The 13,086-nt window shown below is 36.5% G+C and overlaps 1 protein-coding gene across 1 annotated transcript in view; it reads left to right on the top strand.

The window, feature by feature from the left end:
- Positions 1-13,086, top strand: part of PREX2 (phosphatidylinositol-3,4,5-trisphosphate dependent Rac exchange factor 2) — a 169,154-nt gene that overhangs the window by 137,846 nt on the left and 18,222 nt on the right. Inside the window, exons 36-37 of the mRNA XM_058832482.1 lie at positions 119-185; positions 2,198-2,388. Coding sequence (XP_058688465.1) covers positions 119-185; positions 2,198-2,388 — 258 coding nt within the window. The remainder of the gene's footprint in view (positions 1-118; positions 186-2,197; positions 2,389-13,086) is intronic.

Raw genomic sequence — 13,086 nt, forward strand, 5'->3', positions numbered from 1 at the left:
CATAAGGTAAAAAACCCTCCAACCTTATGATGATGTCTAAAAATAGTCCCTTGTAGAAATTTTGTTCAGGACTTGAAACAATTAGTTTTTGCCTTACTCTATCTGTTTATTCTTTCAGGGCATTCTACCTGGACAAGTCAAACTTGCCTCCAAATTCAACATCTAAAGGAGCTTATATAGATAAGGTAAATAAAAATATTAAATGTCTAATTAAACTCTGCATGTTACACACTGTGTTACTAAGAATTTCTTTATTCCATCAAAAATTGAATCATTTAAAGCTGGGGGGAGAGGGGCAGGGAAAGGAGGAGCTCTCTTGCAGCTTTTTTGTCCCACCTGTGTTTTTTGGGGTAGGTGGTGCCTTGTGGTTCTGTATTAAAAGGTGTGGCAGGACGGTATCTGTGTTTGAGAAGATGAATCATTACTTTCCTTTCTCACTGTGCTTTCAGAGCAATGCAGCTGCTCTAGGAGCATGTGAGATAGGACAGGAGAGGACAGGTGCAGGCAGAAATTCTTTGTTCTGAAAGCTGGAAGTGCTTTTCCAAATTAAATACTCTTCAGCATCCTGCTCAGAAGGCTTTCTGCTGATCTTCTCATTTAGGCTTTCTTCAAATGCTTTCATCTGTCTTTAAACCTCTGTGGCTAAAAGATCCCAGGGGCTATAAAAATTCGTTTAATGCTCACTTCTCTTGTTGGAGAGTTAATTCCCATATTGCACCCCAGTAGGGGAAATAAAGAAATTCCTGAGGTCTTGCCTATAAAAGTGATTGAGCTACTGTGGCTTGAGAAATGACAGTGCTCATCAGCTGAGCCCTATGACAGACTAAAATTTTATGTCAGTATCATCAAGCGCCAGTGTTAACAAACTGGTAGTTCCTGTTTCTTGGATCCATGCACGACTGCACACAAGGGAAGAAGGACATTTGCCACTCCTTCCTTGTGGGGTCACCAACTTTCCTAGCAGTTACAGGTGTAGCAGGGGATGTTTAGCTGGGAGGGAAGTGCTTGTTACCCCTAAACCTGTTCCCTATGTATTTCAGCAAAAAGTTCAAGGGCAAGAGAAAAGCATCTCATAATCCACAGGTGACCAAGGGATGCTAGGTTAAGCTAATGCATTTATTTTGCAACTGGAGCAAGCCAAGAGTGAGTGCATGATCCATTTCTGGCTGCACCTTTCACTTTATTGTCTGGAGCTCTGCATTAGTAGATGACATCAGCTAAAATCAATTCACACAGATGCAAGTTAAACTAGTAGGACCTAAACCAAGTTAAATCTGTTTGTACCCAGGTTTAAATATGCTATTTGTTATAGCTGATTTTTTGACATCTATGCTTTTCAATGAAGTAACTGTCATAGGATAGTTAGGCTAGTGAGGCTGCCGTTTCTCTAACTAGTTAAAACTGTTTTTGGGGAATCGATCTGTCTTTCAAAAGATTAATTCTTTGAGCAGCATGGGGATTTTTTGGAATCTTTAAGTGTTTCTGGAAGAAAGAGAAGTGGGAATTTGGAATTAGATGGTCTGAAAATTTGTATTATGAACATCTCATTTACATAAAGCATCATGAGATACTGGTTTTCATTGCTAGGCCACTTTTGAAGGCTCCTCTTTTGACACAAGCTTTGCACTTGAAAGCTGCCTTCTTTATTCATTCTTAATACAGTAATGCTGGGATTATTTTGCTACAAAGTTTACTGTTCTTGCTTTGTAGTATGTTTTTGTCACATCTGTTAATTTATTTTTTTTTATGTTGTTAGTCAGGATTAGGAACTAGACATTTGATAAATAAAGGACAGTGTTGTCATAAATGTAAGCTGATTTTCTCAGCAAGTCAGTTAACAAGTCTTGGTATCTTCCTGTGTAAGTGTGCAGTTGTAGGTTGCCTCTTTATGGTTTCCCTTCTTTTCCCAGTCCATTAATGGATACAGCACTCATGGGTCAATCGAGTCTACTGAAGTGAAAAACACTTCCATAGGATTGGGAATGAAACAGTCAGTGATGGGACAAGCTGAAAAGCTTTAGAAAGTTGTCATATGTTGTGTATCAGAAGACTCTGTGGTTTGTATTTATGTCATGGAATTTGGCTTTTTCAGTCAGACCTGGTGTACTACCTGCACCTCTGATGACCTATTCTGTTAGAGCATTTCACATGCTATCAGGAGTAAATATTCAAATATCTGTCTCTTCCTCTCTTGCAGCTGATGAGGCCTCTCAATTGCCTGGAGGAGCTTTACCGGCTCGTAGGCTCCTTTATCCGGTCCAAGCGCACGGCTGCCTGTGCGTACACTGCGTGCAGCGCTTCTGGAGTCGGACTGCTCTCGGTGTCCTCTGAACTCTGCAGCAGGCTTGGTGCTTGTCACATCATCATGTGCAACAGCGGAGTTCACCGGTATGATGGGATTTTCTTTCCTCCTTTTGTTGCAGTCAGTCACTCCCCTATTGCAGGCTGGAGACTGCTGCTCTTTTAGAGATGGATCTTACCCTGAGTATCTTACATGAAATAGCGAGTGCACTTGAAGGATTTGTGGTGAAATTCTAGAATTGTGTTTGCAGTGATTGACAGAAATGAACTGTACAATTTTTTTTGGTTTGTGTGGTTTTAATGATATTGTTCCTTGTTCAAGTCAGTAAAAGGCAGAAATCTTAATTGCTAAAGCAGGAAGAGGAATGTTACCTAGATGAGTAATATGTGTGATATTGAACTCTCAATACAGGCAAGAAATGCTGAAATTTGTATTGACTTTGTATGCTACAGGGAATAAAGTAGAGCTGATTCAAGGAAAAAAGATGAAACATAAGACATACGCGTTTTTGCGGGTACACCTTACAATAATGAGAGGTTCAGCCTGAAGGACAGTGTGTTTAATACAATACCAAAAACAGACTGACTTATAGTCCACTGAACTTTGTCGTCAATCCTTAGAGATTTTAATAGACAAATATATATATGACATATATATATATATATATGTAGCATCATCAAAGAGCTCTCTAGTACTTAATCGTATTTGTCACAGGCAGCAATATATTTATGCTCCAACTGGCCAAATTATAATTTTTTTGTGACAGTGTACCAAAAAAGCAGAGACTAAAATTAGAGAACGGGAAAAACCCCAATAAAAAACTTAACAAATAATCTGGTACTAAAAATACGCTCTTTTCATAAGAATTCCAATCAGAATAGATCAGGGATAGCAGTATGTTTAAAATGCTGCTTAATTTCTGTTCTGTGGAAGTCCTTATTTTAGCAGTCTTGGTTACCAAAACCTTGTGTTAGAATGAGCATTAATTTCTCCTCATTTTAAGTAATATCCTCTCTTCCAAAGAGTTTTGAGGAGAGCAGAAGAATAAAGGCAATTGTAACATAAGCTGTAACGCACATTATCAGGCATAAAAAAAAGGAAAAGCTCCATATACAGCCAAAAAAATTGAGCTGTATAAAGACTATGTTTGCCATTTGAGAGCTGGCAACAGAGTACTTGTATTACTTTCTGTCAATGATACAGGTGTACATAACATACTGTATATTGTACTTAATTTTAGGGAATAACAGGAAGAAGATTTGTTATGTAACACTAGTCACTGTATCAGATGAAGACGCAAATACTATAGAGCATGGGCTGTCATGACACTGTTGCTTCAGAAGATCATGAGGCTATACAGCTTTTCTCTTTGTCCTGTTTTCAGATTCATGTCTTACATGATCAGAAAAGACTTCGGGCATAATTCTGATGGGTTTTTTCTAGCTGAAAAAGACTGCCTCTGGGTTTGATCACCATTTCATGAATTCGTCAGTACATTTGTGCCAAAAATTCTGATAGTTTAAGACTAAAGTCAAAACAGCCCAAATAAACTATAACTATCCTGTAGTGTGTGGGTCACAAATTATTCAGAATAATTTGGTGATTGAATAAGATGTGGTTTGCTTAAATCTGAACATTAGCTGTTCTAAGGTGAAAACTAATTAGTCATCAATTTTCTGCTCAAAACTAGGGCTAATTCAAAGGTAAAAACTCCCAAAATGTCTCTATAAGTGTATTTAAAAACCACAAAAAATTAGAAGACCAACATATTGCTTTTAAAGACTATATTACGAATATGGGAATGGAATTTAAGTGTTATGTGTGGGTTTCTGTCTAGATGTTAAAAGATTCATCATCATCTATTTACATAAAGGTGCAAGATGCTTTTCTCTAAAGCATGACTAGTTCCACTTTACAGTGAGTCCAATTGAGTTTTGCTACATGATACTGCTACTTCATTTGTGCATTAATACTGCCTTTGTGGCTACCATCTGTTCAGAGAAAGAAACATCAACTCTTGGCATTATCAGAGGTATTTCAAGATAGGCCCTTCAGGAAAAATGAGCGAGCTAGTTAAGAATCTGTATAGGTACTCAGGGGTTTGTACCCAGAAGTTCAAAACAAAACTCATGTATTTAGGGACAAGAAGGGATTCACTCACTCTTCTAAGGTAAATAAGTGCCTTTAAGTGGTTAAAGCTAAGAAATTTTTTTTAATAGCCATTTCCTGAAATTACTGTTGCACATGCAAACTGGATGGATGAAGATTTTCCTTAGCATTTGGATTCATATAAAGTCACTTTATGTACAGTTTTCTCTTTCTGGTCTCCCCCAGTCACATTTCTACAGTCCAGTACTAAGTGGGCTTTGGTTTATAACATTCTGAAATTGCCTTTGCCCAGACAGAAAGCTTGCTTTGTTTCCAGCTAGTAGGTTTGCTCAGTGAATTTTGTGCCCAGCATTTCTATTGCTAAATTTTGCAGTGTTTTTGTGCACCTACTCCCCTTCTTGCACTCAGAGTGAAAGTCTTGCAGCAACACAAAATCCTGTGAGGAGGACAGAAGAGGAAAGAGTAAAATTCTGGATGTGATCAAGTCCCATAGACATAGAGGATTTTGCTTTATGCCTGCAATCTTGAAGGCTAAATTCTTCTGTTTGGTGGAGTAGTATTTAATCAGGGCAGATAATGTTGCAAAATAGTGCTCCTTAGCTTGTTAGCTAGTTCTTTAGAGTTCAAGCTACCGATTTTCAGTTAGAGGTGATATTTATCTCTGGTTGTATTCAGCAGCGTATCTAGCTTAGAAGCTAAATACTGTGAAGTCCATGATTACAATCAGTTGCAGAACCTTACATTTTGGAGGCCCAGATCAATGGCTCATGACTGTTTTTTTAACACTAGGCCATGGATATAAAATGAGTTAAAAACTGATATTATCTACAGATGATATTAGATAAACATATGGGGCAAAGATGTGAATTTTTCTTGCAGATTAATTTTGAAAATCTCATTTGTCAGTCTTGCCAGCTTAAAAATCAAGCTTAGCTTGGAGCAAGACTCCCCCCTACTTTCTTTTTAAAAGCCCTCATTTTGACTCAGTTTCTATGATTGGATTTTAAGGAAGTGAATGTCTGAGAGTCTCTGGAAGAGTACAGGGTGCTCTACTCATTGGAATCTTTCTTTTTTCCATGAGGAGTGGGAGCTGAGCAAGACATTAATCTGTCACGGTTGAAATACATTTAATATAATTATAAATATATATATACATACACATGTTCCCTCACTCAACTTATTCATGTCTTACTGAACTGACTGGGGAGCTCTTTCTGTGTTCTCTCAATTTAGGTGTCATGGATTGACAAGGGGGCAGGGGGAAGTTCTGCTCCTACTAACCAGAAGTCCCAGATAGCTTGTGAGGGAGGTGCTGGGTGACAGTTCAATGCAGAAGAGGCCAAGAACTATGAAACAGCAGCTTTGTCTGCTTTGACAGTGATTGCTGATCTCTGGATCAGCAGTGTCTTGGTTTCTGACTTCTCTGTGATCCATATTAAATTGCTTTTTACGCTGTACTAGGCTAAAACAGCTTGACAGAGTTCATGCTTTCATCCCTATATCCAAGATAATGCTGGGGATTTTGAATTGCTGGTGATTGCTTTTCTTTGATTTTTATTATGACAATATGTTTACCAATTTACATTACAGCCTGCAATCCTATATCTATTTCAGACAGCAGTTCTTTTCAAATACATTTTGAGTACCAGAAAACCAAGGATGGGGGAAAATAAGTCCCTTTAACCTTCACTGTCCTAAGTGATATGTGAGTGCTACAAACCTCCCCTTGGATTATCATAAATGAACATGCCTTGTTGATAAACAAGAGGACAGAGCTCTAAATTAGTTCAAGAAATCAATAGTTTGCATTTTTATTTTACCTTTTTTTATCATTCATAATTATATTTCAGCCTGCCAGCCAGCTGTCACCCTGTAAACAACGTTCTGCTTTCTTTGCTTGTGTTCATTCTGTTTGAAGTTGCAATCAGTCTGTACAAATGCAGGTGATGAAAGGCACTTTTACATTTTATTGGATCATGATTCTAGCTCCTGCTTGAGGGAGAAGAGCAAGACTGCACTGCACAGACATGTCCTAGCCTCCTTCCGTTCCAAAATGAAATTAGGTGCAGCAGCTGCAGAATGTTCAGGGACCATAGGCCTTGCAGGCTCAAAGGAATCATTTAAAGCATCCAAATGAAACAAATCCCAAGTTTATTTAAATTCCTGCATTTCCTGGAGGATCAAGGGAAAAATCTTCTATAATCTTGATGAAACCCAGAAAAATCACAGTCTTATTTTCTTTTCTGAATTTTAATTTCCCCTGCAGAAATTCTCTCCTTAGTGTTACCATCCTTCAAGCAATGGGGTTCTGGCTGGCAGACACTTGGCTGAAGGATGAGGCAGGTTTTGCCAAGTGTTGATTATGCTGTCTCCTGTAGCTGGCAGTGATCCTGCAATCCAGCTAAACCTGCTTCATCTTCCACATTACGAAGCAGAGTAGCACCATAAGCTGTCCATCACGGCCAGCTGCCTTTCCGTGAATCAAATGAAACAAGGTGAAAAAGAGGTACTCTGAATCTGTATTTTAGACATTCTATCATAAGAATTCTTCCTCTTAGATTCAGAAATTTTCCTGTAAGAATTTAGTTCTTAGCTCAATGAGTGCATGCTACAAAGAAAATCCCTGGAGTTCTGCATCTGTATTTAGGCTATCAGCTCCTCGGTAAGAGAGCTTTCGGGGATCAATGGGACTACTTTCAGGTGACAGGTTAGCACAGACTGAAAAACTAATCCATACTCTTCTCCAGCCATCTGGTCTCAGCTGGGCTTTTAGTCCTGCTACTTTCCCATTTAGTCAAGGTTGTCTTCTATTTTTTAAATGGTAGTTCTGTTACGTCTGTCTAAATTAGTGTATTTTTATGATACCATACCACTGAGGCATAAACAAACTTCTCTTTGTGTGAAATTATTTAGGATAATAGTGTTACATTCTGTGCTGGTTACTACCTGAAACCACCTAAATAATTTTGAAATATGTGAGAATTTGCCTTAAAATAAAATAAGCAAGACATTTAGCACAAATAGTGCTATACGGTTCCTACAGTAGTAATTGTTTTATTTTGCTTTATATTTGTCTTTCATAAGCAATCTGATACATTTTTGCTCTGTCACTTCTAGTATATCTAATACATATACTGTCTGAGTTATAGTCTAACTGTTCTCTAGCAAGTTTTAAATTCTGAGACACTACTTTGCTTAAAATGCAATCTGAAAATGCAGAGAAGTGCATTAAATGCAGTGAGATAGAAAAGATGGATCTAAGTTGTTACTAGTATGGATTTCAATGTGTGCTTTTTTCTATTTGGTCTTCTTTTAACATTAAGGATGTTTAGTAGCAGGGTCGAGACATTGCTATTACAGAATCATCCTTTCATGCTTCAGTTCACGATTGTCTTTTCTGCAGTCCAGGTCTTTGAAACTGGTGTTTTTCATGTAAAATCTTCTATTTTATAATAAAAATAAAATAGGACTACTTGAACGATCTAAAATTAAAGACTTAACCAGATCTTCTTTAATTTTTGGCATAAGGAGAGGTAAGTGACTAGCTTGAATTATGACAAGAAGTAAATTTCAGATTTTTACCAGATTTACTTGCCTGTGTACAGAGGAAGAAGCCTTTAATGGAAAGACTTTCTGCACAGAATGAGAGATAATGGCCAAAGCTGGGGTTTCAGATTTTCAGCTGGGGATTCAGATAAACTCAGATTTATATTGTGCTTGTTTATTTCTGCAAGTATGATGGAAAATGAGTAAATAAAAGGCATGGAATACTTCAAATTTTTGGAAATGCTATTCTCTCATCAAGCAAAGAATATTTAATAGTGAAACTGCTTCCTTGCAACATTTCCAGCTGACTAGAGATACAAAGATCTTACAGGAAAAAAGATCGGAAAAAAGATGCTCCCTGCAGTTTTTTAACGCTGACAGATGATGTGCAGTAAAAAGAAGTGCCTTTTTTTTTTCTTCCTAATTTTTCTTTGAAAATCTCTCTGTTTTAAAGAGATAGATTAGTTACATTTATTTCTGGAAACAGATTGGATGACAATAATCTTTCAAATCAACATTATCTCCTTTGTGTTTCATACTTCATTATTAAAAATTACTAATATTGAACCAAATACCCCTGACAAAAATATGTTTGTAACCTAGAGAAGAATTAATAAACGAAGGGTAGGTCTGATATATGACTAATAGATATGTATCTCCTAAGGCTAATTCTCTGGCTTGATAAGTTCATACCATCTAGTTCAGTAAGTGAGAAATCTGTTGGTAGTGTGTGTCTGAAAATATCTGGTAGAGCTGGGTTTGATTATCCTGTTGTAGGATGGTGGAGGTATGCCTGATAAGGGACTCGGGATACTTTTATTCCAAGGTTTGCACAACTATGTAATCACAGTGGTGCCTTTTGTGAATAAAAGCCCTGCATGCTGATGCTTAATGGATAAAAGGCAGAAAATCCATTTAACATGGGCTGCACATGCCCATTCTGTGTGGTGATGGTGTATGTTCCACAGACAGCTACTTCTTGAAGTGCTGTTTTTGATTCAGAGTGGAATAAATACACTTCATGTGCATAATAATGGCTATATGTTGGACTGGCCTTCAGTGGACGGGTTCCATCCAACACTGATTTTAAAGTAGTGGCCTTTCCACACTGGCAATATGTCAGCTATAAAAACTAAGTCCTGAACTCCAGCAGAGTTTAATTATGTAATTATGAAATAAAATATTGTAGTTTAGTGTATAAACTTCATGCTCATTTTCTCTAACACTTAATGGCTGGCCAATTTTACCTCTGTTGAAAAGCAGTGCTGTTCAGCAAAGGTTCAGTATATAGGCACAGAGAATGCAGCCATATTTACACAATGAGAATATCTTAGAGCTTGTGGGAGAATTTTGAATTAGGCTTGCCTATACTTTGTACACCTATTTTTTTATAGTCCTGAACAAGATTTGTCTTCCTATAGCTTTATTGTGTCTATTTTCTTCTTCAGGTTGTTCATCAGAATCAATGCCTATTACCCAGCCACCACTATTAATTATAGACAAATGCCCCAAAAAATGTTTACCCCAAAGTGATTTACTTTAACACTAAGTTTTTAATTGCTGCATTCACTGACTTTAATAATATTCCTTCTATACATATTAATTTAAATTAAAATGAATTACTTACAATTAATTTAAATTATAGCAGAAAAAAAAAGAATGCTTGTAGTATAGTTGGTCTAAAAAGTGGTCAAATGTAGGAATGATTAGCTTATGATGTACAGGAACAAAAGAAATTAAAATAATAATAATGACTTTAAATTAAATGTTGTGTAGAAGCTTTAGGTTTTAATTAGACTAAGCATACATGCACCCTTTTCATATTTGTTTCCTATTCACACAGAACATAATTCATTTTGACATGTCTGACTGCGGTAACTACTAAACCAATTTGTTTCACCTCATCTTTTCTACTCAGGGCATTTTTCTATGGGATGTTTTGGTGCATTTTTGGATGTACAATGGCTAAAAGCCTAGTTGAAACCTGAGAATGAATTGGAAGATTTAGATCCTTTTTACTCTGGTAACCTAGATATACACTTTGCTGCATGGCACCTCTGTAGGTCGTGAACACAAACTCAAATTATTTTCCCTTTCAAGTCACATTAGACAAGCTACTGTGAAATAATCAATTTCTCAGAAAATTTCAGTCTGCATCCATATTTTACAACCCCACTTTTCAGGATAGATATGTATCTGTCCAGCTGATTTGCAGCCCTTCAGTGAAAATCACATCCAGTCAGAAACAAATGGACTATTGGTGATAGAAAATCATTTAATCTTAGTTTTTCAGGCATGTTCAGAATGGTTTGATCCAGAAGTTGTTTGAAAGTTTGTATTTAATCTTCACATCAATACTGTCATGACTGATGGGAGACTCAGGATAGCAGGCAGGAGCTGGGAGCAGCTGCAGCCCCTTCTGTTTCTTGGAAACCAAATGGATGAAATGAGGAATTCTCAGCCCTGTTGTCCTGGGAAATCCAAATGTCTCTGCCTTCCTGCTGTAATCTGTCAAGGCAGGGAATTTGTCGTTCTAACTGACATAAATTCTGAGATGATGAATTTGGGTCTTTTGTTTTTCTCACATTAAAAAAAAAAAAAGGGTGAGAAGAAAAGAGAGAGATTCAGAACAGATTTTGATTTGTTTACACTGTGAAATCTATGGATTTGGGCCTTATGCTTCCCATAACAGAAGGTTATGAGGGTTTTTCCCCAAATATTTTCCTTATTTGGCTTGTCTGGGTTGATTGCATCCAAATGACCAGATACTTTCAGAGGTCAGAACTGCTTCCAGATTGCTTTGTAAACTTAAATACCATCTGTTTATCAGCTCTCAAAATGCAGGAGGAAAGTGGATTATTACTTACTGCAGATATTTGCTGACAATCCTTAATATTGAACTTTGCTCAGACCACCAGAAGAATCTTACAAGATAGAGAATAACCAGATTTGATATTGTTTAATAAAATTTTAGAAGTTACATTGGTTTAAATTCACATTTTCTTAATCTTTCCGTGCTTGGCAGCCCTATTGTTGAGGTACTTCCAGTTACAACTTTTCCATGTAACCATCTGATGCTTTTTGTGTGCATTTTATCTTTCAGAGCAGGCGTCTAGGGCAGTTTGATTTGTGAAAAGGGATATGTACTAATTAAAAAAACCCACTATTTGAAGAGCTAGGAGAAAGCAACAGTGTGTAGGTAAATGTGAATCATTTCAGCATAGTCTCATGGAAGGTTTATATGATCAGTTTTATTAGAAGATGCCATCTCACTGATCTGGTGTTCAACTAAAATGACACTATTTGAGTGCTGTTGTTTTTTTTATTTAGAATGTAGTAACCTTATTTCATAATCACAGGACAAAAGCCATAATCTATATTTTATATTTAACTCTGCCATTCATCAGACCTTTTACATGCCATAGGAGGAACACAAAATATGATGATATTAAATTGCACCTATAATTAAACAGTATATTCAAATGCAATCACGTTGCTGATGCTATTTTAATGATTTTTAACATCAGTTAATGAATAAGGTTTTTTTAAAAGAGAAAATGGATGTATATAACCAGAATTACTCTAGGATTTCACCTCAAACATAAAATGACCTATTGAAGAGATGTGATAATAATTATCATTTCTGCTGTCATCATGAATGTCTTTGCTACTAATTTCATAGGATATGTTAAAAAGACTATCCTTAGAATTGCCATCCTTACTTGCCATGAAGAGAGATCTTCAATTCTAGCATATGTGCTTCAGAATTGTATTGTAGTTGTTGCCTACCTCCATAGCAGCCTCTAAAGAAATCTTTATTATGCTGTTTTGATCTGTCTCTGCTTTTCCCACTCTGGTTATGTCTTTATCTACACTCTTGGCAGCCTTATTTCTGAATCATGGTTGGCATTGTCCAAATATATAGGCCTCGTAATGTCCATGATGGTCAGGCATTTCATCAGGTTTTGGATAGGGAGCAGCTTGTCAGTCTTTTTCAATCATGAAATTGCATTTAATTCTTAAAAATGACCTTCATTTAGAAGGTTCTTTTGTTAGTTTTGATTCATGCATGCAGAATATTATTTTTTGGTTTTTTCACTCTTAAGGGTTCCAGAAAGACAGGATTTCTGGGAAACTTGGATCAGGAGCTGCTTACTTGAGAGCTGTACTTTGAGCCCATTAATATATATGATACCTATTTTTTGTTTAGATTATACTTGTCAAACTACATTTCAGATACTTTTGCTTTTTTCCGTTGTCAGTAGAACAAAACCTCCTTTGCAGTCTGGTCTTGAACGTTGTATGTTTAAATTTTGGTGCTGGCAAATATTATGAGCATGTATTTTGTGCAATATTTCACTTTTCAAAGACAAGATGAAAACAGTGTTTAGAATTTCTAATCTAACATTTAGCTATCTTACACCTTAATCAAACACATAACAGAAAAGATCAATACACTTTGCCTCAAGTTAACTCTGATGTCAGTGTATACAAGAAACTGGGGAACGAAAATTATCTCATTACCAAGGAAAATCACTTAGCTTATAAATTTTTTATGAAAGACCATTAATAAAGCTACAGACCAAATTTTAGTATCTTCTACGCTTACTTTTGTGTAACTTTTTGCAGTCCAGAAATTACCTTAAGCAGTTTTTAAAATGTGTCAGGGTTTCGGGTTTTTTTCACTAAGAAAATAACTACAGACACATTTTTCCTCCTACAGATCTTCTGTTCAGCAAGATAAGTGTTTGATTGAAACATATTGTCTGTTCTGTGTGCATATTATAAACTATTCAGAACACTTCAGCCAGGATTTTGCCAAAAGGGTGCTCAAAATTATATATTAATAATGTGTCTTAGTTTTATTATTTGAACTTGAAAATTACAGCTTTTGGCAGGTTCTGCTGAGGTAGAATCATTCTCTGTACAACCCATCTTTCTGGTTCAAGAGATTTGATCATTGCAGTACTTTGGTTGTGAAGAGAAAAGTCACCGAGCAACTTACTGGTGCAGAATAGAGCCACTCTCACTTTTTGGGTGATAGCAGCCCTCAAACATGTTTGTACTCAGGTGTTCTGTCTTTATCCATGAGTTTTCCACAGCTTTGTTCTTGCTTGTATGAGAAACCA

The sequence above is a fragment of the Poecile atricapillus genome, chromosome 2 (genome assembly GCF_030490865.1).
Source record: "Poecile atricapillus isolate bPoeAtr1 chromosome 2, bPoeAtr1.hap1, whole genome shotgun sequence".
Classification (NCBI taxonomy): domain Eukaryota; kingdom Metazoa; phylum Chordata; class Aves; order Passeriformes; family Paridae; genus Poecile; species Poecile atricapillus.